Here is a 27,449-nt window from a genome sequence, read left to right as displayed (position 1 = left end):
TTTTCTTGGAATTTCGACGTTTTGTGTTAAAATTTATAAACAGTTTTAGAAGAAGAAAAAAAAAGGAAAATTTTAATGTTAAAGGGTTTGTTCACCAGTCGAAAAATGTGCTGATTAAAAGAAATATGAAAATGTTTTGATTGTTTTAATTATCTGTGTGATACACAAATAACTGGAGCGACCACAAGAGAGGAGAGTCTGTAATACCCCCCCCCCTCCCTCCTCCAAAGTTAAAAAAGAAAACAACACGGGATATAGGTAAAGGCACTCAGTACATTAGTTAACGCCTGGTCCCAAACTTGGCGACATACCCCTCTCGCTCCTCCTTCCAAATCGAAGCCCATTGTAACAGATCTTACTCAAATTAGAGCAGTGTGATTATGCAAACCGGTATTGATTTTGACTGACATATTGGTGTTCAATTGAGTAAAAATGAAACATGAAAAAATGAAAAAGACAGAAAAAGCTGCCAGACGTTATGGCGACGTTATGGACTGCTAGACGTTATGGTCTTTATAATACCAGATTGGCCACTGACGTCAATATCGACCCGCCTCACCCCTCCCCCTCCCCCTCCCAAAAACAAATATCCCAGACGGTACTAAACTCATCCTAAATTTAACTCTATCAGTTTTCCTTCATATGACACACCATTATTTAGATAAAGTGCTGGGTAAACCAGACAATGATGACGTACACCAATGAGAGAGTTCCATATATGAACAGCGATACATCCCTCATCAAGGCGCTCCCTGATCTCGTCACGTGATTTGCCATTGCAATAACGCAGTGCAAGTAATTTTGGGGAATCCCCCCATTATTTCCAAAACGTACATTGCTGCTGTGTTCGTTACAACTTACAACACTACAAGTGTTCTTTGTAGCACTTTGCAAATTTCGAAATAGCAAGTAAAGGGCAAAATGTTAACATCAATTTAGCGACAAAGAAAGGAAAGTCATACAAAATGTAATATTTTACTGATCGAATGATTGTACTTGAGGGAGAATTTGGATTTGATTTCAAACGTTTCCGGTGACGGCCGCACACCATCAAGGAGAGGTAAAGCAGTTACAGTATATAATAATATGGTACTTCTACTAGTTAGTAGTATTAGTAGGCTAGGCTAGTTGTCGTTGGCCAAGCCTAACCATGGAAGCAGTTCTCCATGTTTATACTATTTAAAATTGCTTTTTATTTATGTTCGCGAATTTATAATGACATTGGGAGCACCTGTGACATTAACAAGATACATGTGTATACTCATATTTATGTAGGGTTGTACGGATGGCCTTCTGTGAAATCTGAGTAATAGGCTACTGGTTCTAACTTCTACTTGGTCCTAGGCCTAGTGCTACTAGTCATGAGTGTAGCAAGAGCAGCTTCCAGAATGTAAGTTAGGCTAACATTGCAGAGCACAAAGATAATTTAAAGGTAAGTATTTGTGCTCTTGTTGGGGGGGCGGGGAGTAGGGGATGGAGGTATAAACTGAGAGCTTCCATGCATCAGGTACATGTAGGGTCCCAACAGAGATCTGGTTGTAATTTAGTACATTTTTTGGTTAAAATTACCAACTTCGCATCCTTCCATCCATCTATCATACTTCCATTCCAATATTTATTTAAGGGAGTGAATAAATTTGCTAAAAGTTTCCAAAAGTACTTTCCGGATGGTTCAGACCATCTCATTTTTTATATTTTTTTATCCTTCTTAAGATTGGAAAGTGTTTCATTTCCATTGCAAGACAAGGATACAGTTGGAGGGTCGTCAACCAAGCTGAGAGTATTTCTTAATTACCTATTTCACTGCCAAGAATTAACAATTTACATGATTTTGTGTTTTTGTTCTTGTTTCAGTAGCGAATCATGGAGTGTTGCTTTTGTACCAGTACTAGTGAACTGACCAACGTTCTTTCCTGCGAACACAAACTCTGTGCAAGTTGCGTTCGATCAACAGCCGGGAATGTGAAGTGTCCCGTGTGTTGTGACCCAAGTACCAGTCACAAACCGACACTTACCAGTAGCCAAAGCTATACGTACGGGTTCACGCCCCCGGGTGGTACCTCGCTGGACGATGAGTTGGCGGCTGTGTTTCAGGAAGTTCCTCAGATCAAACGACAGCTTGCAGATTTGATTGTGACGTACCGCAGAGGACAGAGAGGGGCAGGACAGATTGTGGCAGGCGCCAGAAAGAAAATAGACCAGTCTGCAGCTATGGCCGTTAAGAATATCAACCACAGAGCCCAGAAACTCATCGAGCAAGTCCAAGAGATCGAAGAGAAACGTAAACACGGTATCGTATCTCTGTTGGACGATACGACAGACAATAAAGGCGCCTTGCAGATGATCTGCCTGCTGGCGAGAGCTCTCGCCGAAGACGACAGCGACGACTTTGCTACCGTCGCGTTAGGCGAGGAACTCGTCCAGGCACTCACACTTGTCCAGGCTCACACTCTTCTTCTCGAGTTCGACGACGACATCAGCGGGCTCGGCGTGGAGTTTGCGGAGAAGCCCCAGGATGCCTCCGTCGGCACTTTGGTTCGTAAACAGAACTGCGTCGGTATATCCACTTTGGATAACAATGAATTCCTGTTGGCGGTCGACCAGAGGAGTAACGGCGGTGTCTGTCTCGGCAGAGCTAACAAAAACACGCCGGAGGATGTACGTTGGATCCTAGCGTTTCAACCTCTGGACGTAGTGGCTCCGGTCGTTCTATCCAGCTTCTCGGCCACAAAGACGGATCGAGAGCAGAACACCTTCTTCGCTGCCGGAAGAGAGGTCTTCTCCGTGAACATAGATCGTCTCTTCAGTTCGTCTACAGTTTCTTCTTCGACCAGCGTGAGAAACTATCGACTCACCTTCCTTCCTCAAGACGCTCGTATAACCGCCATCGACTGGTACCCCGAGAACCCGGACTATGTGATCATTGCCAATGATAAATCAGAGGTACTCCACGTCGTGGATATCAGATCCTCCACCATCAAAAAGGAGATCAAGCCACAGGTCAGCTTCAAGGCTGCAAATTCTCTCATGTCCCTCAAAGTAGACGGGAAAATCCAGATAGCGATCGCCAGCGAAACCTCAAAGAAAGCCGCGATGCTACACGGCGACGGGAAGGTGATATGTCACTTCAAGAAGCCGAGCGAGTACCGTCCTGAACATCCCGCCACCGCCTGTCTACCCCGTGCCCTGTTCCTGTCGACCGTCACCGAGTTATTCATCTTCCGTCAGAGCAAAATCGGTGTCTTGTGGGTGGACGAGAAGAGGGGAAACGAACCCGTCTACGTCCTGTACGATGCTGACGACGGCACTTGGAGGAGGATGTTCACCATGGGACAGAAAATACCCGTCGGGGTCACACTCATCCCACCCCGCGAACTGGCATTCTGCTACAGTTCCGCACGGGTGAAAGTGGCTGGTTTCAAGGAATGAGGCTGTTAGGGGATAGGGAGGAATGATCTTTAAATGGGTTTGGTTTAAATGGATTCGTTAGCAAAAGTTTCATTAATTAAAAAAACCAAATTTTTAAAACTTATTATGAAAAAAAAACAATGCCTTCATACCATTTACAGCATTTTCCAAGTTGTAATTTGTTTAACAAGTTGTTCCTTTCTTAGTTTACACATCTCATTACTGTCGTGCATCTCAAAACCAGATATAAAAATTTGGTGCATCTTCTACGGCCTTCCAATGGTTGTAAAACCTGTGTTGTCATGGTAACTGTACCCCCTTAAAAACCGCTTCTTGTAGTATGTCATTACAAAACGTTTTCATAAAGTTTCCATGGTAACTAATTTGTGACAAAATGTTATCAGTGTGTATAAAGATGTAAGTTTATAGATACCTATAACCTGTGTAACCGTAGTAACAGATCTACAACATGTCTACATGCCAAACTAATAATGCAATATTATTTTCTGTACAGTTAATATGATGATAATTTACCATCTACAAGAAATTTTGACATCCATTTTTTTCTTTCATGTAAATATTATTTCTTGTTTCATTCTGTTGTTTTCTTTCTAAAAAAACCTATATTGTATACAGAAAATTGTGAAATATACACGTTTTATCACATTCAGCATATTTTTGTGGTTTTTTTTCCACTACTTTATCCAAGTGTCCATTGGTAGTTTGCTTTGAGAACTGACCTGTATATACCAGGGTTGTCCAACCTTTTGCAGAGGAGGGCCACTTGGAATGATTATGATGAAGGAGGGGGCCGCATGAACCCTACTCTCCATTTTTCATTCTTTTGCCCGAAGTCCAAGGCAACAAAATGTGAGCACTGCGCGCGGAGCGCTCTGATCTATTTTCCTTCCTGATAAAACAGATGAATAAAGTTCAGCCGCCCCCCCCCGCTGAGAGTGTCACACAAACTGACCTGTATGCAGTGTTTTGGACCCAGAAGGTTCGAATGATTGATTTTATAGCTTCAAATTGTTATCAATAAATCTGCTCACTAAAATTTCGCACCGTAGAGCATCTCTGGCGGGCCGGACGCAACCCTGCGGCGGGCCGGACTGTGGCCCGCGGGCCGTAGGTTGGACAACCCTGGTATATACAGTACTAATTAATAACCAGAAAAGTTTCAAAATAAAAAAAAAACAAAACTAAAAACAAACAAATAGATAGCCAACAGGCTTACTAATGATTCCTTGCTCATAGGAAATATTGTTTAAGTACTGTGGTTTCAAATTGACAGTCAAAGTTTTCATAGTGAAGTAATACTGTGTTTACACCTAGGTTAAAGAATGTTTAAAATCTATGGGCATTGACTAACATTTTTGTGAACCATGAAATCACAGTATGAGCCATTAAAAGTTTTACCTCAAAGATATCATGTTTAATCATAATAATATTTGCTTTTTAAATAGTGCTTTATACCAGCAATAGGTCTCAAAGCGCTTTACAGACATTATATTACCCCTGGTCAATGATAACCTGTCCCAGAGACAATCCCTCCAGTCGGCAGCAGTTATATACTGCGCCCAATGACAAGTTACCTCACAGGTACCCATTTAAACCCTGGGTGGAGAGAGTCAAGTGAGATAAAGCATCTTGCCCAAGGACACAACGTAATGAACTAGGCAGGAATCGAACCAGCAATCCTTGGATAACGAGTCAGACTCCTTGGCCAACTGGCCACATGCTCTCTTTTACAAGAGTTTCACAGTTTGACCTATCTACACTACTACTTGATCTACACCATTTTTTAATAGGGTTGTTGTACTCACCACAGGTTAGTAATTTAACACTAGCAGATTTAACGCATTGATGCTATTTTAACATGGTCATCAATCAGTTTCTTACCAGGGAGTTGTTTAATATGGAACAACTCCCTGTTCTTACATTCACTTCTTTTTTTCATTCATCTTTACTAAGTTTTCACCCTTTGAGCTAAAATGACCTTTGACCTCCAACAAATACAACAGGGTTTTTCTACTTACGCATCAACACACCAAGTATGAGATTCATCTGTTTCCCTTCTCAAGATATCATGTTTACAAGGTTTTCAATTTGACCTCTGGTGACCTCAAATGACCATTGACCTCCACCAAAACAATAGGATTCTTGCACTCAATGTGGGGCATCCACTTGCCAAGTATGAGATCCCTCATGGTTACCCTTCTTGAGATATCTTGTTCACAAGCAGTGTCACATGCACACATCATCATCACAAAGATTCCTTTAGCCTTTAGTTGACAAGGAATGACCAGATTTTGTTGACCTCAAATGAACTTTGATATTCATGAAACACACTACAGATTATCTACTCCAATGACAACCTACACACAAAGTTTGAACATCCTGCATACTCAACTTCTTGAGATATTGTGTGAAAATTGTGTTAAGACTTTTGACTCGTGCTGACCTCGAATGACCTTTGACCAATACCAACAACAATCCCAAACCAGTTCTAGCTCAGGGGAACCTACATAGCAAATATGAAATGTACCTGTTATCCTTCTCAAGTTAAGAGTGTTTACGAGCAAGTGTCACATACACACACATATACACACGCCACAGAGGCTCCTAGTCTTTGGCAAGGAATCAACAATCTACTTACGATATCAGGTTCTTTGAACTCAAGTATATAGTAAATATGATACCTTTAAATGACAACCCCATATTCGCTGTAATAAATATACCATTCCTTATTGACTTTCCTGATATGCTCCGTTTCAATTCAATATTTTCCAGTGTTGTCACAGGTAATATGAAAAGCCTTTCAGATGCCATCTGAATGGCCCCAAACGTTTCACAAACTGAGATAACTCCCCTAGAGTTCCTGTAACCCTCTACGCTATTGGGGGGTGGGGTGGGGGGGGGAGCGGCCGTTATAGAGTTCTTAATTCAAGCAGCAATGCTGCTATGGGGTGGGTGTCTAGAAATTGTTGATACTGTTGGCAGGAACCATTGCCAGTGGTACGGTTGGCAGGACTTCTCTTGCGTTTGTAGAGAAATTCATGTTGTTTTTTTTGAATGGCAATGGTCCAACTAGGTTAGATTCTTGTTCGCCAAGTTTGTCAGGACGACCATACCTTTTTGACGGGTACAAATGACAGCACCCCCCTACCCCTCTCTGTGGTCTGACCTCATCGACACAACTTGTACCCAGAAAGGGGCCGTCCTTGAAGTAACCATGTGTCACACTTTGTTAGCTTCATATGTTCGTCACCTTTAATTTTACAGTCCATAAAAATTAAACTATTAACCTAAAAGGCCAAATAATTTTATTTTTTTACATTGAAAAATGAAACTCAACATTGACATATTTAGACACATACACACGCACACACAAATATGCCAAGTTGACTGCATAGGTTTCAATGGATGCCAAAGCATCGGACCAAAAAAGAAATCAAACTACCAATTGTTCATTTGACATATTCTTTTATTATTCAGAGATGCATTTCAAATAAGATTTTACAAAAACCGAAGCATGACCGAGCAATCTGCAAACAGCGCATGCGCACCTTATGTTGTCTGTTTATTATTGTATGTAATAATGTAGTATTTAACAGTGTTCCATCTTTAACAGTTATCAGAAAGAATATGAATAACTTCAATCCAAATATACTCCAGTATTCCATAGCTAGTCGAGCTAATCAGGAAAGATGCTTGTGTTTCTCATATACACTACATGTGAAGTTGGAGTAGGTAAAAAAAGATGACTTTACACACAAAATCAATTTGATACATTTATTGTAGATTCTTAAATAAAAGGGACTTGCTTGTCACTCCAGGCTATATTTCTATCCAACTTTCTTATTTCCTAGAAAGAAAACAATAAATTACCTTAGGCTCATCAATTTAGTTGACTGGATCAATTAGCATTATAACACGCAGACTATTAAATTATATTAAAAACCCTTAACAGTAAACCATTGCACAATAGTCAGTGAATTTGTTGCTGTTTTCAGGGGACAGTCCCCTCATGTCATGTGTTGTCCCTGGATATAAGTGTCGCTGAAAAAGTTCCAGGAAAATTTCTATTTACCCTCCCTGGAATATCCCTGAATATTGTAAAAAGGTCCTGAATAATATTCAATTTTTGCCTGTTTGGCCTCCCATTCATTGAGATACTACAGCTTGAACCTCAGCAAAGCTGTGATTGTTTACAACTAGGTCATGAACGTAAATTTCATTCATGGCAGACAGAAAAAGGCAACCAAGATCATTGAAATAATATCACGGCCTGTAATGCACATGAAATCATATTACATATAGTGATGAATTAAAAGGCTTCCAGCAACCTTCAGGGTTTTTGGCAGTGGATTATTTATCTTGGACAAAAATACTAGTTTCTCAATGAGGAAATACCCAGAGACCTTCCATGTACCTTATTTTCAAAATACAGTGTAAGAAAAAACTCTTCATTTCAACATGGGGGATAAGGGGATGGGGGTGAAGGGGGGGTCAACACTCAATATCATTTCCCAGCAATTTCCTGGAAAAAATGTGGTCACCTTAAGTTGAGTAGTACCTGTGGTCATCATGAATTTAGCGTTAAAGGAGCCTTCCATAGATGCAGCATAGTTTAAAGGTGAGTATCTTGTAAACAGGTGCAGCAACAGAAACATGATTTGCTTACAATTAATTTTTTTGTTCGTGGACTATGAGTCTATAAAACATCAAGACTAAGATGCTGCCGAAAGTCAACCTTCAAAGAGCTTAAATATTAAAAGTATTGAAAATATGAAAAAATTGTGTAAGATCAGTATGGTCATCCACCACAGAGTAGGAATTTATCCATATATATTGCTTTTTGTAGGGTCTTAAATATAACCATGTAGTTGATCAACCGGTTACCGGTTACCGTCCTATAGATTTCAAAAGTAACATTGCTTTACATAGCATGCATCAAACGTCTGCAAAGTTTATGGGGAGTTTTTTTTGGCCACGATTTCGTTCCTGCCCATTCTCAATGTTTTTTGTTTATTAGGAACAAGAAACCCTGTAACTGGGATACCGGCAGGCAATATTTCTCTAAGCAAGTGAAACACAATGACTAATCATATATGTATGTTTCAAACATGCCTCAGCAATTTTTTGTCAGTTCATAACCTTTTTTTTTATAGTACACACTGATATTGCATTTAATCTCAACTCCTGGTTGTGTACATGTCCTTATCTGCGGGATTACTCTGTCCGTAGTCTTTATCGGCGACTGGTTTATCCGTTTCCGTAGAGGGCGCTTCGTCTGGTTTAGACAACGCTGCGTCTTTTTCTTCTAAACTCGATGAAGGACCATCAGATTTAATCTCTTCCTGGAAATGATAATTCAGAAAATGAGCTGATATGAAAGTTATGAGCAGTACTATAGTGAGCCACAGTAAAAACAAAATTGATTTTCACAGGACAAATTGGTTTTTCTTTACCCAGAATGCACCTTCAGTGCTCCCATGATAAAATTGCAAATCTTACATAATGACGGTATATGAGATCAGAATGATGTGAATGCATATATATATATATATAAATTGTATATATAAATTATATATATATATATATAAAGTATTGAATGGCTTTCAGTATTAAGTTATTCACCATGGGCATTGCACAGACAAACACCCACACCCTACGATATAAGTGTTAGCTCAGTGGTTATATATTGGAGTGTTAGCTCAGTGGTTAACGCCGGTGCCTTTCAATCATAAGGTCCCCGGTTTGAGTCACTCCCAGATTAATGAATGTCGTCCAGTTACAGAGTTGTTAACAATTAACAATTCGTAATCATGGACGTTAAATATGAATGTAAGAGACTGATTCAGTCAGCTTGCGGCTTTGATAAGCCAATGAGGCTTCTTCGCGAGTTCCTGCTTGCAGGAGGATCTAATATACATACATACATACACTTACATACATACATAAACACACTGTACTTAGATACACTGGATTTATATTGTACAGGTATTTACTGTAAAGCACACATTGCAATGGACATGACATCTACAGTACCACTGTGTGTCATGTGTTTGAAGTATTTACCAACACAGTACAGTACCAAGCTTCAATCAATCTTGTGATGTTACCACTAATCCGCCCTAGTATTGACATAGAGATTTGGCTAGACCAGAACGTTGAGATTTGGCTATCTAGACCAGAACATTGAGATTTGGCTATCTAGACCAGAACATTGAGATTTGGCTATCTAGACCAGAACGTTGAGATTTGGCTATCTAGACCAGAACATTGAGATTTGGCTATCTAGACCAGAACATTGAGATTTGGCTATCTAGACCAGAACGTTGAGATTTGGCTATCTAGACCAGAACATTGAGATTTGGCTATCTAGACCAGAACATTGAGATTTGGCTATCTAGACCAGAACATTGAGATTTGGCTATCTAGACCAGAACATTGAGATTTGGCTATCTAGACCAGAACGTTGAGATTTGGCTAGACCAGAACATTGAGATTTGGCTAGACCAGAACATTGAGATTTGGCTATCTAGACCAGAACATTGAGATTTGGCTAGACCAGAACATTGAGATTTGGCTATCTAGACCAGAACATTGAGATTTGGCTATCTAGACCAGAACATTGAGATTTGGCTATCTAGACCAGAACACTGAGATTTGGCTAGACCAGAACATTGAGATTTGGCTAGAACAGAACATTGAGATTTGGCTAGACCAGAACATTGAGATTTGGCTAGACCAGAAAATTGAGATTTGGCTAGACCAGAACATTGAGATTTGGCTATCTAGACCAGAACATTGAGATTTGGCTATCTAGACCAGAACATTGAGATTTGGCTAGACCAGAACATTGAGATTTGGCTAGAACAGAACATTGAGATTTGGCTAGACCAGAACGTTCAGATTTGGCTATCTAGACCAGAACATTGAGATTTGGCTAGATTCCAAACATTCAGATTTGGCTAGAACAGAATATTCAGATTTGGCTGGATCAGAACATTCAGATTTCATTCACATCACCGTGGTAACACTAACAAGTCTAACATTAATTGTACTGTATGGATCAATGCAACATATTTAATATATTTTGAAATAACTAAGTGTACAAGTTTTGTATTGCAGTTTTATAGGTTCTGAAGTTTGTGTGTTATATTAAAAATGATATGGTTCCTATGAAGAAAAAAAAACTGCTATACAATTTTGCACTTTTAGTGTAGCAAGTTGCCCATTTTCCATAGCATTTTACTATGCTATACTGGATACAGCATTCCCTATACATGTTATGTTACATACAGTGTATATGTAATAGGAAATATTCCACAGTCCACACAATACTAATAAGACTGAGATGTACGTTGCAGTGTCCATGCAGGAAAAAGAATTCATTTAACATCTGACTTCAGATTTGCTTAGAACTGTCCTAGCAATGGGTGCTGTGGGAAACCAAGTCCCTCCAAGGAATAATTGAATGTTGAAATTCATCATTCTACAGTTATTTTAACGATGCTTAAAACTACCATGAATGTGGGAGAAGCCCGCGCAGGCTTTATGGATTACAAATTTCATGTTGGGTGGCTTCCAATTCAACATTTTAACTCAAGTTTGGAAATTTGGAATCATTTTCAATTTAGGAAGTCATTTCAGATGGGAAAACCCACCTTGCTATGACCCGGCCGGGGATCGAACCCCGAACCTCCCGACTGCTAAGCCTCATTGCTTCAAATGCCATCGTCTTTATCCACTCGGCCACAGCACCTGTTTCAACAATACTTTAAATTGAAGGTTCTAAACATTGTCTCATATAAAGGACTACAACTGTACAGTATTTCCTATGTAAAAAAAATGGCCTGCACATTTGTACTTGTTAAGCACTTTGCATTGCATTTGCATGGAATTTTGCAAAGTAATTTGCAATGCGATACTGGATAAATTTGCCAATGCCATTACACATACTAATTTTTTTCTTTTTTTAAATTGAAAAAACTAAATTGGAAATCAGAAATACATCCTGCAGAACATTTATGCGCCTTTCAAATTAAAGTCATCATAACGTAGGATTATGCGAAGGAAAATAAGATGGTTTTGTTTTCCGACAAATATTGATTCCAAGAGATTGTTTTAGTTTCGTACCTAGTGCTCTGTTCACCTTTTCCCATTTTGTGGGTGTTTCAAATACAGCGCAAGCCGTGCATGAAACAGACACTGCTTTAGTACTCAACTCCGGATTGAACTAATATTTTAGGACTCAGGGATGGAGGGTTGGGTAGGAGAAGAGGAGAAGGGGTGTGTGGGAGGGGGGGGGGGATATGTAATAAGTAACACCTTAAGAGAACCGATGTGGTCCCTTCCTCCAATTTGGCAACTTCACCCTATAAATTCTGCTCCTTGCTGTAGTTGCACTAACATTGACATTAAAGTTTTGAATGAAAAGTTCAGTCCATAAACGATGTTAATATTGTAGCATACTTTTTGGTTGTTGTTGCATAAATTGGGACTTTTATCAGGTTACTGATTAATTTCTTTTATTAATTGATTAACATATTTCCATGAAAGTATTGGCAAATGGGGTTGTTTCCGGTGAATCTGATGGCGTAGGAAGCTACAACCAAGTGGGTGGCGGACATGTGGCAAAACACAGGCAGGGTTCCAGACCCTTCTCCAGATGTACTAAAAATGTGCAGAAACGTCCAAATGTGTCACGAGGAAATGTACAGTACAGGATACTGATTCTTACTGTTTTGAAGATAATAGTTTTTTACTTTCCCTGTTGTCTGGTGGGAGCTTTTCTTATTATTTTTTTTTCTAGATATTTTTGTTTAAATATTTTTGGTTTTAAAACAATTATACACAGATGACAAGGCAAACCACAACATGGTAAAATTTTTTAGTTACAGTGTGCTTCCCTCTAATTATATGAGTGCTCTCCTTTAAGTTACATGGTGCTCCCCTTTAAGTTACATGGTGCTGCCAATGAATAAACAAACAATTATTGTCCTGCTTGTTGTCTTGCTTTAATTATTGTTACCCTAAAAGTCCTTGAGATTTATTTTTCATTAAACTTTGCGCAAACTTGATTACAGTGAAATTCAAAAGCATGAAATTACACCGAAGGTTCCTCCAATTATTCTTCAGTGTTTAATATTATTTATTATTATTTATTATTATCATATTATCTTTCAGATCCCTACTTTTCATTTACCGTCAGATGTACTGCAACGGTGAAATTAACATCTCTAAAATATAAGATTCGCGATCACCTTGTAAAGCTTCTCACGCAATCTTGATCTAGAATGAAGTAATCAAGTTTCATAGGTGTGGTTTTCATGGTTTTCATGGTAACATCCGATTGTAGAAGTATTTTTTAATTTTTTTTTATAGTACTTATTAATACAGTGTTCGATATAACTGCTGTCCCTCTGAACCCAGACTAGTGGATTTTTGTCATATTTGGTTAAATTATATAATATTGCATCATGAAAATAAGACATGTTAATATTTGGCAGGAAGAATATATATACATAGATACATTACATACATACACTATTATCTCTCTTTTTTTTTTTGTAGTTTGTTTCATGCAAATTTGATGTAGATTAAGTCAAGACATGTACTAAACCTATACATTGTATTCCTTTCATAGTAACATACATATCATGGAAGGAGGATCACAATGGATGTGCAAAGTTCTAAGTTCAGCTGCACTTGAGATTTAGTGGAATTCAGAGAAGTTACTGAACCCACTGGCTTATCCCTTCAGATTAAATTTAACCCTTTATGCACTGAAAAAACCATTTTTAAACTATCACAGTTGATGGGATATTAGATTCTACTCAGAATCAAAAGAGGAAGTTAATGTATTTGAATGGAAGGTTTAACCTGACAACAGACACTAATAGAGTTAAACCTAAGTTGTATTTGTACCTTAGCCCGATCACTGATCAAACAACAAACAAATGAAAGAATATAATGCATGGTTGGGTATTTCCATACGTTAAATAATAAACTTCAAATTGATCCCAAATTTAAATTTTTTTTCTAAAATGTTACTACAATTTTGATGACCAATGTAATTGTCTTCATTCCCACGATGGTGCAATCGACATTTTCTACAGTATTATCACACCTAGAGTGCAAACTATCTACTGGCTAAATTTGCCAGTGGATTGCACTGTTTGCCCAGTAGAAGGTGGGAAAAAAAGAAGGAGAAAAATACGGCATGATTTTTCTCCCGGTGCAAAGTTAAAGTTGACAAATTGTAATAATTCAAAGAAAATGCAAACATGTAGGAATTTGGTTTGAGCCGGTGGATTTTTGATGCACTGGTATTTTGTTGTTGTTATAGCAACGGGCTTTTAAAAGTTGTGACATATTCTAGGCCTGGCTGTGCATGAATGCCAGCATATATATGAATGTGAATAATTGGATAGGACAACCAACTTCAAGGCATGAATATGCAAATAAGGCTAGAGGTCAAAGTTCAGTGATGTTACGCGTTTGTGGTATGACTATTAAAGTACTACAGTAGGCTACTGAAAATGTCGATATATGCATTTGAAATGAAACAGATCTTCTATATAGAACCCCTCATACATGTACATGTAACTTGAATCCATGGCAGGTATTATTTTTATTGCTAGCACAGTACTTACAAGGCAAACAAAAGCAGTTCCTTAAGCTGATGTTTTGGGAACAATTTAAATACCTCAAAATCCCAGGGAAGCCAAAGCAGGAAGTATTAACGTGCACTGCTTACAGTAGATCTACTTAACATAGACAGAAGGCTACAATACAGTCACTACACTACAGATTTATCATACAGTTACGTAGTATACATGTAGTACACAACCAATATTGCATAATATGTGTGAACACGGACGTAAGATATATATATAGATATATTACATCATAATCTAGTAACGCTTGCACTTTCTTAAACACAGTATGTTTTGCTAACGTTGCAACTGTTTATATGTTTTAGCAGGATTTTCCCAAGCTGTCTCCACCAGAGCAGTGTACGCACTCAAACACCAACAATATAAAACTTCTCTCTGTTTTTCCATGCCACCATCTCTCCCCATCCCCATTGACACCACCTCTGCACCCCTATCTCCCCTCCCCACCCCCATCACCTCTTCACCACTGTCACCTCTCTCCCCTGCCACCTATCTCCCACCCCCATCACCTCTTCACCCCTGCCACCTCCCCCACAACCACCCCCACGCAAACACATATTCACCCATGTCACCTATCTCCCACCCCCATCACCTATTCACCCATGTGACCCCTGTCACCTCTCGCTCACCCCAACCCCAATCACCTCTTCACAACTGCCGTCTCTCCCAACCCCACCGCACCCCATCACCCATGTCACCTATCTCCCACCCCCATCACCTATTCACCCATGTCACCTCTCACCCACCCCACCCCAAGCCCCATCACCTCTTCACCCCTGCCACCTCCCCCAACCCCACCTCACCCCATCACCTATCTCCCACCCCCATCACCTCTTCACCCCTGCCACCTCCCCCCACCCCATCACCTATTCACCCATGTCACCTTTCCCCAATCCTGCACCACTATATCACCCATGTTACCACTCCCCCACCACCAATGTCACCCCTTCTGCCCCAATCCTTCCACCTCTCCCCCCTTCCCCCCTCTCCCAAACACACCTTCCCAGGTGATATAACATAAAACAAGTTTATGACTCATACTGACCGTAGCTGTAACATCCTCTGTTGGTGTCTTCTTCTGTTCGGCTGTCTGTGAATCGTAAAGCCCCGTTAACCTATCTTTCACCCAGTTGTATTCGGCTTGACTTAGCTGTACCGCCTTGTAAGGGTAACACAAAGCTGTAGTACCGGACATCAAACCTCCGGAGTAGATCAACTTACGAAATATTCCACCTGAAAAATAGACATACAAAAACAAATAAGAATTAAAAAAAATAAATAAATAAAAAATAATAATAATAATAAATAAATAAATAAATAAATAAATAAATAAATAAATAAAAAAAAAAATAAAAAAAAAATAAAAATAAACTGTTAGCAAACTGCTTACCCATTAAAGAGCCTGTGTAAGAGAATGTGTAAAAGTAAGAGGGCCTGACGGGCAGGATCTTCTTCAGAGGCTGAATGACAAGTAACAGTAATAAAAGGGACAAATACACACACAGAATACCTCTCCTCTTCCCCCTGTAGGTTCTTTCTTCTCTCCATCCCTTGTCTACTAATCCTCCTACATCTTTCTCTTTTTGTGTTCACCCTGCTCATTTTTTAACCTGTCTGTATTCTGTGTGTGTATTTGTCCCTTCTGTTATTGTAACTTGTCATTCAGCCTATGAAGAAGGATCGATAAATCAGGCCCTCTCACTTTTACCATAAAAAATAAGATACACATACATACTTGGGGAATAATTTATCCAGTTTTGCCCCCCCCCCCGCGCCTGGTATAATGAAGCATTTTAAATTGATTTTTATTGCCGTTAATGAGATCTATGTGTCAGTTCCATCTCTCTGTACTAGCTGAGTCTACAATTGATTTCACAACAAGTTTTAGTCCATGGACGTTTAATTTCTTTCCAAGTAAATTAAATATCAATGTCAATCGATCAATATCAATCAATATGCAACTCACCAAGTATCGATCTGCTACAGTTAGAACATTGAATTTATACTACAGTAGCTACTGTATGGCTACATACTTGGCTACATAAAAGTATGGTTTATTAACCTGTTAAACATCAACGCAGAATAGAAACACTTTCACAGCTGATCCATATCAACCAACCTTCAGACAATGAAACAAGCAAGGTAATGTGGGAAAGTAGCAAGCAAAGTTTGGTTTAAAAAACTCATGGGTGTCTACAGTGTAATTTAATCATGTAATGGATACCTGTCATTGCAGTGGAACATTAAAGGCATTGAAGACTCGCCCCAAACCGGGTGTGGACATCTGGAAAAGTTAACTTTCCGTTGCTTGCAAGTGATGTTTTGTTCATGTCGCTACAAAATGCAGACAGTACAGTAATTAAACGTGATACATAGTTATCTTTAGCTGGACCTGAGATGTCCATTGCTGTATCGTTTGTACACTGTGCTGTGGGTATTGATCGCAGCTGTATGTACTGACTGTACACTAGTGTCAAATTACTGATGGTAGCAAGCTGTGTGTGTATTTTCTGGGATCGATGGTGGTGTCTTACACTTCTGTTTAACACCTCATTCGAAACTAGGTCAGATTACCAGCATTAGACTTTTCTTTTTGCGCGAGTCTTCACTCCCTTTAAGAATCTCATGAACAAAGCAACGTCATGTTTGGAGATAGGCACAGAGTACAGCCACTCGAGTATCTAGTTTCAACCCATTAAACACTAAAGTTTTTGCTATGTAGGACAAGCATATACGGTATTGTTCGTGTCTGACATCTTCTATATAGCAATTATGGGAATTCAGAGTTTTCTTTCTGGTACAGTTCTTCCAATGTACAGTATACAACTAAACCTGATCTTGCATCTTTCCATTTGGGTACCAGTTCGTCGAATTAATGCAGTGTTTTCTTTGAAATACATACGATATGAAAGATACCGTATCGAAAACGCCATGGGGTATGGGCAGGGTTATATTTAGCCTGTGAAGGAAGGGGAGGGAGGGAGAGGCATTTTTGAGGGTCCTTTTCAGAATAACCTGCCGTATTTGGGCCAGGACAGTATCATTTATGATACAGTGTGTTCGGTAGGTGATGTGTGACAAACAAACACTAATATAAGCTGATAGGCATAACTGCAGAATTAGTACTATTGCTTGTATGTATGTACTACATTGTCCAGAACTGTGTGCTCTACATACTGTATTAAAATTAAGTTTGCCTGACGTTTCGATCCTAGCACCATCTCCTTCAGAGGCTAAAAAAGCCTCTGAAACTAAAAAAAAAAAACTATAAAAAAAAAGCATCTGAAGAAGTTCCTGCTAGGATCGAAACGTCAGGCCAACTTACTTTTACACATTCTTCTACACAGGCTCTATAGCAGTTTGCTAACAGTTTTATTTTATTTTGCTGTATATACTATAATACAATACTGAATAGAAACCAGAGGTCTTAAAGTTAAATTTGATGCAGTCTTTGGTGGTGATGCACTCATGATGATAATTGATATAAGTTACACCAATAATCTGCATACCCATTGCAGGCTGTTAGAGGGGGTCCAATGGTACAGTGGCCCTGGGTCCCTCACCCCCACCCCACCCCCACATTAAGGGTGCCCCCCACATATATTTCATCATTAAAAATTGCTGTATTATACATATATAGTACATATATAGTGTATATATATTGTACATGACAGGCATTATGAAAGTCTCAGTGCATCTAGACAACCGGAAACTTACCAGGGCAATATTCAGCCAATATTGTTAACTGGCCGTATTGCCAAAAACAAAAAACAAAATTGAACTGTGCTTCCACACAATTTTAACACAGTATAGCATAGAGCCTGTTAATCAAAGCCTACTTAAGTAGTACTTTCACAGGATATCATAGGGGTGTTCCATATTTAGAAACCAGATTTCTGGATATCAAGACAATAGAAAGTAGAAAGACCCTGGAAAACTGTGACCTTCATTAAGCTCCTGTATCCTATGTACTAACTGTGCATACATACACACGTCCATGACTGGAGGATGCATAATTTACAAGTGCAAAAGCAACAAGAGAATAAGATCTTTTTCAATACAGGTGATTCAAACAGGATCTGTTTTTATTTGGGGGGGGGGGAGGGGGGGTTGGATGTTAGAGTACAGAAATGAAATAACATTTGGTGCAAAAAATAGGGTCAATTGAGGTTATTTCAGAGTACCAATATAGTTAACTATTGAGTTAAAGAGGTTTACAACTTTATATGGTAATGATACAGGAAATGTAAGGTGCCATGAATGGCCAACATGTCAGCTACTGATTGAGGTGAGGGGTAGTGTTTAGTTACTGAGAACTTCTACAAGAATTTAGAGATGAAAATAAAATAGAGGCCTACTACAGATTAAACCAACATGAACTACCATCAGTTTCTCCATAATGTATCATTCAGGATACCACATGATTAAAAACGCTGAAAACATTATTTGACGGAACATCTGTAATTCGTGGAAAGCCGGTGAATGATTTCCTGCTGTTTTTGTCCCTTTGAGGTCATCCATTTTCCATATTGAAACTTACTTCCTCTAAGATGTGCAACAAACCTAAATACAAAAATATATTTACACAGGGGCAGGTTGCACTTCCCCAACAATTAGAGCTACGACTTCAGTTTCAAATATTCATGCGCAGCATATATAGCACTAGATGCCACACTCCCATTAATTACTGTGTTAAAATGATAACCCCAATTTGAAGGTAATTGGCTAAAATCATTAACCTAAAAACAACCAGTCATTCATAAAAGTTGAAGGTGGTATAGTACTATAGTAACAGAGCAAGTGTAGAGTCACTGAATCGGATATTGATAGCGCCTTGCAAGCATTTAGCACGGGCCCTTGAAAATGCCAAGCCCATATGCTATGGGCCCGGCCTTGCAAGCATTTAGCGCGGGCCCTTGAAAATGCCGGGCCCATAGCATATATGCTACTTTTGCTAACTATGTTAATCCGGAACTGCTTAGAACAGTTCTCAATACCTAAATAATACACACAAATTCACTGTACTTAATGTACACATGTATGGTAGATGCAGTAATGCCCTACAAAGCACACTGTAGGACTATATACTAAGCTGTACTGTACACTGAAGCTACGTACCATCCTCCAGCATAACACGCACAGTTTAAAGTCCTTTGACTGACTTTATGGATAGGATATGCAACGCAAATATGACTGTCAATATTGACATAATATTTCAAGTGGATTGCAAACTGTAAACAGGGGAATAATTCATTCAAAGTTCATTGGTGGCGCTATACTAGTATTTGAGGATACCTTCCATTGTCAAATTTCTTTAATTACCAAAAAAAAGGAAAGAAAGAGGGACACATTTTTACCTGTTGTATTTTGTAATTACTTCTGTGAAACGTGGTCATGTGGCCTACTTTTTCAGACAACTTAAGGACTATCATGGGTTGTTTTTGACTGGACGGGTTTGGGACTGTTCAGAGTGTTGGCGAGAAACTGGAAATTAGCGGTTAACTAGCTAGAGAAGACTCTGTCAACTGAGTTTCTCTTTACTTTCGTACAGAACTTAATTCTCATGAAATTACAGGCATGAAACTTTCCCAGCAGGCTACAGTACATATAACGCACAGCTCTTAGACATCATAATGTGTATCAACAGTAATGATATGATCCAATTTCTTGAGGGTTCACATACTAAATACAACTTCACTATCGCAGAACAAAAAGATACAGTATAAATACAGTCCGACAAAAGGGACCACTTTTAATATTTTAACACAGAGCAAATCATGGAATAGGGAAAGCTGTACAACCGGGAAAGCTCCCCAGAACAGAGATTTTAAGCTCTGTATACTACCATATGTTGAGCGAATTAGCATGAAAGATTTTGAGAGGGACACATTCAGGATATACAACTTTCATCACATTGTAACCCAAGATGCCAGTATTATCACTATTAAGGTTGGTGTAATTAAGACATGCAGTTCCATCTATTTATTGAATTCTAAGTTAAACAGGAAGCAAGGGGAGGGGGGCCCGGGGGGTTGATGATTTTGATCCAGGAGAATCTTCATTCATAAGTATACTGCCTCATAAGCGTACTGTCTGATAAGCATACTGCCTGATAGGCACAATGCCTGATAAGCACACTGCCTCGTAAGCACACTGTCTCATAAGCATACTGCCTCGTAAGCACACTGTCTCGTAAGCATACTTCCATGTAAGCACACTTCCTCGTAAGCATACTGCCTCGTAAGCACAATGCTTCGTAAGCATACTTCCTCGTAAGCACACTGCCTGATAAGCACACTGCCTCGTAAGCACACTTCCTCGTAAGCAGACTGCCTCATAAGCATAAGCATACTGTCTCTTAAGCATACTGCCTCATAAAGCACACTGCCTCGTAAGCATACTACCTCATAAGCATACTGCCTCATAAGAGACCCTGCTTGGAAGACATTCCTGTTAGGATTGAAATATCATTCAATCTAAATTTTAGACGTTTACTGTACTAATTAAACCAAGGCATATTTGATGGTAGATGAGCAGTTTTTTGTAATAAGATTTTATTATTTTTTTCTGTTTGGAGGTAAAAGCTTGCACAGTTATCAGTCCATCTAGTACAGGGTTGTCCAACCTATGGCCCGCGGGCCACAGTCCGGCCCGCCGCAGGGTTGCGTCCCGCCCGCCAGAGATGCTCTACGGTGCGAAATTTTAGTGAGCAGATTTCTTGATAACAATTTGAAGCTATATAATCAATCATTCAAACCTTCTGGGTCCAAAAAACTGCATACAGGTCCGTTTGTGTGACACTCTCAGCGGAGGGGGGGGGGGCGGCTGGACTTTATTCATCTGTTTTATTAGGAAGGAAAATAAATCAGTGCGCTCCGCGCGCAGTGCTCACATTTTGTTGCCTTGGCTTCGGGCAAAACATCGAAAAATCGAGCGTAGGGTTCATGCGGCCCCCTCTTTCATCATAATCATTCCATGTGGCCCTCCTCTGCAAAAGGTTGGACAACCCTGATCTAGTACCACTCACCTATGTAAGACCACTGACCCATCTGACATTACTTAATGTAAACAAGAAGTAAACACATTTCATAGTGAAATGTATTTAACATACAATATTTTATTTCATTACTACAATAACTTTTTAGAGGAAAGGGTACAGCAGGGTGGGAGCAGGGCAAGGGTACAGCAGGGTGGGAGCAGGACAAGGGTACAGCAGGGTGGTAGCAGGACAAGGGTACAGCAGGGTGGGAGCAGGACTGACAGCTGTCCCAAGCTTCTCCCCTCCCCTCTCTCGCCTTCCCCTCCATCCACGGTTAAAAAAAAACATAGTGTACATGTTAACTTTATCCTCCAAAAAATATCCTCTCTGTGGAGTTCTGCAATAATAATTCTAAAACCGATCACCTTGGCATGGTTGGTCAGGCATGGTAGGTTAGCATTGCTTAGTAAACTATTTACTTAATATAACGATATAACCTACCCAGATAAACTAGCAGATAACCTTTGTGATTGACGTGCAAGTAGAAACTTACACACCAAAACAAGACAAAGACATCAGAAAATTTGAAAGAATCAACATGAATTTTTGACAGTTGTTGACGAGTTGACTTTTGTTTTTAAGAAGAAACTGACACATTTAAGCCTCTTTATTCATGAATTCCATCATAAACATGGGAAAGCCAAGACCAATGTCAACTGTTATGAAATTGGAAATGTCAAAGCCATCTTGTTATGCATGTGTTTGAGTGATGTTTTGAAAAAAGAGATAGCAATTTAAACAGAAAAAAAGATGAATTAAAACTGGATATTTCAATCGAACCATCTCTTCACAAAATGGCCCAAATTTGGCAAGACAGTACGTCATAATAATTATGATGACTGTTCAGTACATATTAAGTACCACCTAAAATATAGAAGGCTGTTGACCTTAAATGACCCTTGACTGGGTCCAATTTCAATAGGGTTCTTTTACTCACCAAGCTGGATCTGCATACCATTTCTGAAGTTCAACAAACACATACTTTTGGAGTTATCATGCTTGAAAAGTTTTCAGATTTTGACCTCTGTTGAATCCAAATGACCATTGAACTTCACAGAAAAAAACGTAAGATTCTTGTAGTCAATAAGATAGATTGACATATCAAGTGTGAGGTTGATCCACCGCAAACTTTTTGAGTTACGGTGTTTACCAGCAAAAGTCACATACACACACAGCACCCACACACAAATACTCACACACAGACACCATGACCATCGCATAGATTCCTTCTACCTCCGGCAAAGAATCGAACAAGGCTGTTTGGACCGTCCTGCTCATGGCAAAATGTTGCAACAAATGTTGCAACATCTCGACACCTTGAAAAGTAATTTCTTTTGTACACACATAATGTAAAATGCTAATGTTTGTAGACGACAGGCGGTGGGCTGCTGCAGGCCCATCAAATTGTTGGTAAGGTATCTGTTGAATACCTAGCAACGTATTTCTGAATCTGAAATGAATCTGTGCATAACCTTCGCACAAGACAGACGACAGCTTGAAGAGCTGAATACAGGTGTCACTGCCTAATTGATGCTTGGCAGAGAAATTGATGCTCGCCAATATATATATGGCATTACATATTAGAAGGCGTTTTGGACGATCTTGTCTGAATGTCTGAAGCACACTTTTACCATTGAAAAGTGACAAATACTAATAAAACACACAAACCAATAAAAAAAAAATATAAAAAAAAAACTACAAAAAGAACTTTGATCTCACTTTTCAACAGTTCCAGTGCATCTCATTTTCATCAATTTCATAGAGAATGATGATTTAGCACCAAAAACTAGAATAAGTTTTGTTTTATATATTTTTTTATATCATGAATGAAACCAGTTGTTTCAGAGTATGAGCTAAATGACAGATTTTGTTTTAAATTGTTGACATGAATTCTCAGACTAGAAAATATGATTAAAGCAAACGGTTTAGTTAATATCCTTCACTAAGTGACATCATCAATCCTCCATGGTGAAGTAAAACCTAAATATCATCACACCTCTATGTGATAGAGAAACTTGTGATCAAAAACTTCCAGAGCAGCTAAGAACATTTGTTATCTATTCATAACAAGGAAGAATGGATTTTGAATAATACCAAACTCTATAGTGTAAATTTTCGACCTACTTAGACTCACTCAAAGCAGCACACATTCGTATGCCAATTGGAGGTCCATGAATTTGTCACATTAATCTCTGAATTTTTTCATTACCTTTATAAGTTTGCTTAAAACATTTCCTCTCAGTTTTCTTATAAATATCGCACAGTCTGTCAAGAAAGCCTATTATTTTATGAATGTTCCGTCATTTATTAGGATGCATTACATGATGCAAATTTTGAATATTTGCTGTACTTCCACTTTATCAAACATTTTTCTTTGTAAAAAATCTTTTGCAGTTCAAGAGAGATGACAGAACTGGTTGTCCATGAAGTCAACATCGATTAAATCAGTCCTGAATAAATTACCTTTCCTGGCTAGAACGATCCCTGTCAGACCTGCTAAACCAATCACTCCGGCTCTGGGAAAGAATCCTTCTTCTGTTTTGATGTAAGTGACGACATCTGTATTTAACAGGAAAGAGAAGCATTGAATAATGACTGAATCTCACCAAGAAAGAGAGATGCTGAGGGCATGAAAGAGCCAGTCAGTTGACCTGAATCAATTTATAGTCTTGAGGACATGGAAGAGCCTACCTAACAGAGGTAACCACTAGCCAGTCAGACAAACTGAACCAGTTTATAGTCTGAGGGCATGGAACAGCCAACCTCATAGAGGTAACCAGTCAGACGACCTGAACCAGTTTATAGCCTAAGGACCTGGAAGAGCCAACCTCATAGAGGTAGCCACTAGCCAGTCAGACGACCTGAACCAGTTTATAATCTGAGGGCATGGAAGCGCCTACCTCGTAGAGGTAGCCACTAGCCAGTCAGACGACCTGAACCAGTTTATAGTCTGAGGACCTCGAAGAGCCAACCTCATAGAGGTAGCCACTAGCCAGTCAGACGTACTGAACCAGTTTATAATCTGAGGGCATGGAAGCGCATACCTTGTAGAGGTAGCCACTAGCCAGTCAGACGACCTGAACCAGTTTATAATCTGAGGGCATGGAAGCGCCTACCTCGTAGAGGTAGCCACTAGCCAGTCAGACGACCTGAACCAGTTTATAGTCTGAGGACCTCGAAGAGCCAACCTCATAGAGGTAGCCACTAGCCAGTCAGACGTACTGAACCAGTTTATAATCTGAGGGCATGGAAGCGCCTACCTTGTAGAGGTAGCTACTAGCCAGTCAGACGACCTGAACCAGTTTTTTTGTCGGAGGGCATGGAAGCGCCTACCTTGTAGAGGTAGCCTGTGAAACGAACTGAACCAGTTTTATAGTCTTGAGGGCATGAAAGAGACTACCTCATAGAGGTAGCCAGTCAGTCGACCTGAACCAGTTTATAGTCTGAGTGCATGGAACAATCAACCTCATAGAGGTATCCTGTGAGACGAACTGGACCAGTTTATAGTCTGAGGGCATGAAAGAGCCTACCTCAACAGAGGTAGCCAGTACTACAGATATATAAAACTCTTAACATTTATTCAGATTATGACAGATATAAACCTAAACTACAACTAATAAATGAACAAAATGAAGTACCTAAACAGACATGATGCTTTAATGTAACATAGACAGTTTTTTTTGCTAATGTATTAAAGTTCGAAACATCAAACTGTAAAAGTTTGTACTGCAAATCTAGTCGCCCCACAATGTTGTTCTTTCTCAGAGTTTAGATATCAAGAAATATTAAAGTTGTTCCCACATACCTGTTGTTGTCTTCTCCACTTTGTTGTATACTGTCTTTGTGGTGTCAACAGCTCCCTTAAAATTAGAAAATACGATAACAAATTAGCTGTCAGTTTATCTTTCATGGACAATACCATTTACATTGCTAAATGTTGGAACCATCTGCTTGAAGGCTGTACAGTTAAGTAGTCATGAACAGGGTACAAAGAAACATTTGTTGCAAACTTTCCTACAGTTTAAACTGAAAACTTTAAAACAAGTAAGATATACTGAACACACCATAGAAAGTTTGGTGGAATTTCTACAAATCAATAGATCTGAAAACAGTGAAGGGTCCAAATAAAAAATGCACAGACAAATTTAAAGTAACTTCCTCACAACTTACAGTGATTTTGACAAGACGAGAGTGGAGCGAAGACAAGAAAAATGCCAATGGAGAGATTGAGATGGGAGTGAAAAGATGGGCATTATACAGGGGGTGACAGTGTTTTTCTTGGAGGTACAGAGATGGGAGTGGTGGAGAGAAGAGGATGGGAGTTAAGGGAAGAGGATAGGAGTGGAGAGAAGGGTTGGAATTGGAACAACCAGGGGATGATGATGTCAATGGTGAGATGGGAATGGAAGAGGAGGGATGCGCATGGATGGGGAAGACAGGGCTCTCAGTGGACGGATAGAGGAGGAAACAGAGAGGAGATGGGAGTGGAGAGAAGGGGTGAGAGTAGAACAACAGGGATGGACACAGTGGTGAGGATGTCATTAGAGAGATGGAAAAAAGGAGTGGAGAGAGATGGGCATGGAAGACAGGGGTTTCAGTAAATGGACAGGGGAGGGAGTGGAGAGATGCTGATTGAAGTGGAGAGATGGGGGTTGGAGTGGAATGTCCAAGATGGAAACAGAGGGTCTGGAATGTCAAAGGAGAAATGGAAATATGAGTGGATAGAGAAGAGCATGGCAGGGGGCAAGACAGGAGTCTCAGTAGAGGGAAGGGATGGGAGTGAAGAAAACAGGATGGGAGTGGAAATAAGGGGTGGTAGGGGAGCAAACAGGATGGAAAATAGAGAGGAGGGTACAAGGGCAATGAGGGTGGGTGTGGTGAGATTTTTATCCAAGTTGCCGATATCATAACTACTTCTAATACAAACCTGGCAAGCATCTGATAACTTCCATATCTGTTGGCGCACTACCGATATCCCCTCTTCAAGGGCATTGTTTTCTCGTTCCTCCACTTGTACCTCCCACTCTAGTTTATCTTCTGAATACAGAGGTAAATCCTTTGGTCTGACTAACACCTTGTTCCCGGACGACTTCTCTGCAGCCTCCACCTTCATAAAGCCAAATGACACAACTGGGGCCGACCCTAGGGTGGCGTACTTCACAACACGAAACATCTAAAGAGAACAGTGAAGACGTACCCTCGGGTCAGAGAAGCATAGCATCAAATTTCCTACTGTACAATTGCGGTGAAACTTCCATTGTTTCCTCCTTATGTTAAGTATCAGAAACTTCTTTGGTCAAAATTGCAGTGAATCGGTAAGAGATCAAGTATATACTGTATTACTAGGGTTTAATCATTCATTCTATGTCACTCTCAGTGTTTGCTATTTAGGCTTATGTTACTTCAGTACAGTAACACAAATGATCATCTTCAGTATCGTAGCTTTCTATTATCGTCCTAGGGCTACAACAAAATATCTGTGAAAATTTTCTCTGAACATTGTATAAAGGAATGTCGACCAGGTAAAAAGTCAACATTCTATCGCTTTTTTACAGTCGACGGCTCAGGTAAACAAGCACGACAGCTTTAGGCTACTTTACTTTTCGAACCAACGAAGTAGGCCTAGCCTAGGCCTAAATATGCACCAGTGCAACAATATTGAACTGATGATCGGGTTAATAAGCATCATTATAAGCTTATTTAAAGGATTATCTGCTTGTAAAGCATGAGTGTCACCCGTATTAAACCGACGATCAGTGAATCGTTCTCACCACCTTTTATTATTATTATTATTTTTATTTTGCCGAATATTATTTTGATTCGCGAAATCGGTACCAATGCTGTAGGTCATATGCCCACAACGGAATGCAGTAACATAGTACAAACCTAACGGTACAGAGTAGAAAGCTTAGAGTTGGGGCCTAGGCAGCGGAGTCACTTTACTTATGAAATGATATGCTTTATGACAGACATTAATATTCAGAAAATCGATGATTTGTTTGGAGAGTTATGCTTTGACCTTAAATCATGCAATCGGTGACTCAGGAGTAGTATCCTAACTTACCTTTGATTCGATCGTACTGCATGCAGTGTACGTACTATTGGAACTCACGTACAGACCACCGACTCATGTGAAAAGGTGAACTGTTACTACTATGCTTCCAATTTATTACAGGGATCGACAATGGTCTGAAATTTGTTATAAACGTACACGTATTTACAGAAAAATGAGAATACATATAACATTTGTTCATATCAAATGACCTTGCACTGACTATTGGTGTTCTCTATTAAATTCTGGGGGAACACGG

The 27,449-nt window shown here is 39.5% G+C and overlaps 2 protein-coding genes across 3 annotated transcripts; one reads left to right on the top strand and one right to left on the bottom strand.

The window, feature by feature from the left end:
- Positions 1-820: 820 nt before the first annotated feature.
- LOC139984317 (uncharacterized) lies at positions 821-4,842 on the top strand. Of its 2 annotated transcripts, none has more exons than XM_071998184.1 (2): positions 821-1,060; positions 1,858-4,842. In XM_071998184.1, exon 2 carries the CDS (start codon positions 1,864-1,866, stop codon positions 3,427-3,429), a length of 1,566 nt encoding a protein of 521 aa, XP_071854285.1. In that variant the 5' UTR covers positions 821-1,060; positions 1,858-1,863; the 3' UTR covers positions 3,430-4,842. The 2 variants fall into 2 exon arrangements, with proteins under 2 accessions (XP_071854285.1, XP_071854284.1); XM_071998183.1 differs by having other exon boundaries at positions 822-1,060; positions 1,855-4,842.
- Positions 4,843-6,978: 2,136 nt separating this feature from the next.
- Positions 6,979-27,362, bottom strand: LOC139984334 (MICOS complex subunit MIC26-like). The gene is made up of 6 exons (XM_071998214.1): positions 27,203-27,362; positions 26,066-26,311; positions 24,944-24,998; positions 23,602-23,697; positions 15,145-15,332; positions 6,979-8,771 (listed from the first exon to the last, which is right to left on the bottom strand). Exons 2-6 carry the CDS (start codon positions 26,309-26,311, stop codon positions 8,607-8,609), a joined length of 750 nt encoding a protein of 249 aa, XP_071854315.1. The 5' UTR covers positions 27,203-27,362; the 3' UTR covers positions 6,979-8,606.
- Positions 27,363-27,449: the final 87 nt, after the last annotated feature.

This window comes from Apostichopus japonicus, chromosome 17 (assembly GCF_037975245.1).
Source record: "Apostichopus japonicus isolate 1M-3 chromosome 17, ASM3797524v1, whole genome shotgun sequence".
Taxonomy (NCBI): domain Eukaryota; kingdom Metazoa; phylum Echinodermata; class Holothuroidea; order Aspidochirotida; family Stichopodidae; genus Apostichopus; species Apostichopus japonicus.
The sequence above is the reverse complement of the archived record's forward strand: the minus strand, read 5'-3'. Positions and strand labels throughout refer to the sequence as shown.

What these genes read in the sequence shown, in the direction of transcription:
- LOC139984317 (XM_071998184.1), top strand. Translation starts at nt 1,864, where the DNA reads ATGGAGTGTTGCTTTTGTACCAGTACTAGTGAACTGACCAACGTTCTT.
- LOC139984334 (XM_071998214.1), bottom strand. Translation starts at nt 26,311, where the DNA reads ATGTTTCGTGTTGTGAAGTACGCCACCCTAGGGTCGGCCCCAGTTGTG. An exon ending in AGTTATCAGATGCTTGCCAG is followed by an intron (nt 24,999 to 26,065) that starts GTTTGTATTAGA and finishes TCTAATTTTAAG; the next exon opens with GGAGCTGTTGACACCACAAA. An exon ending in AGTGGAGAAGACAACAACAG is followed by an intron (nt 23,698 to 24,943) that starts GTATGTGGGAAC and finishes TGTTAAATACAG; the next exon opens with ATGTCGTCACTTACATCAAA.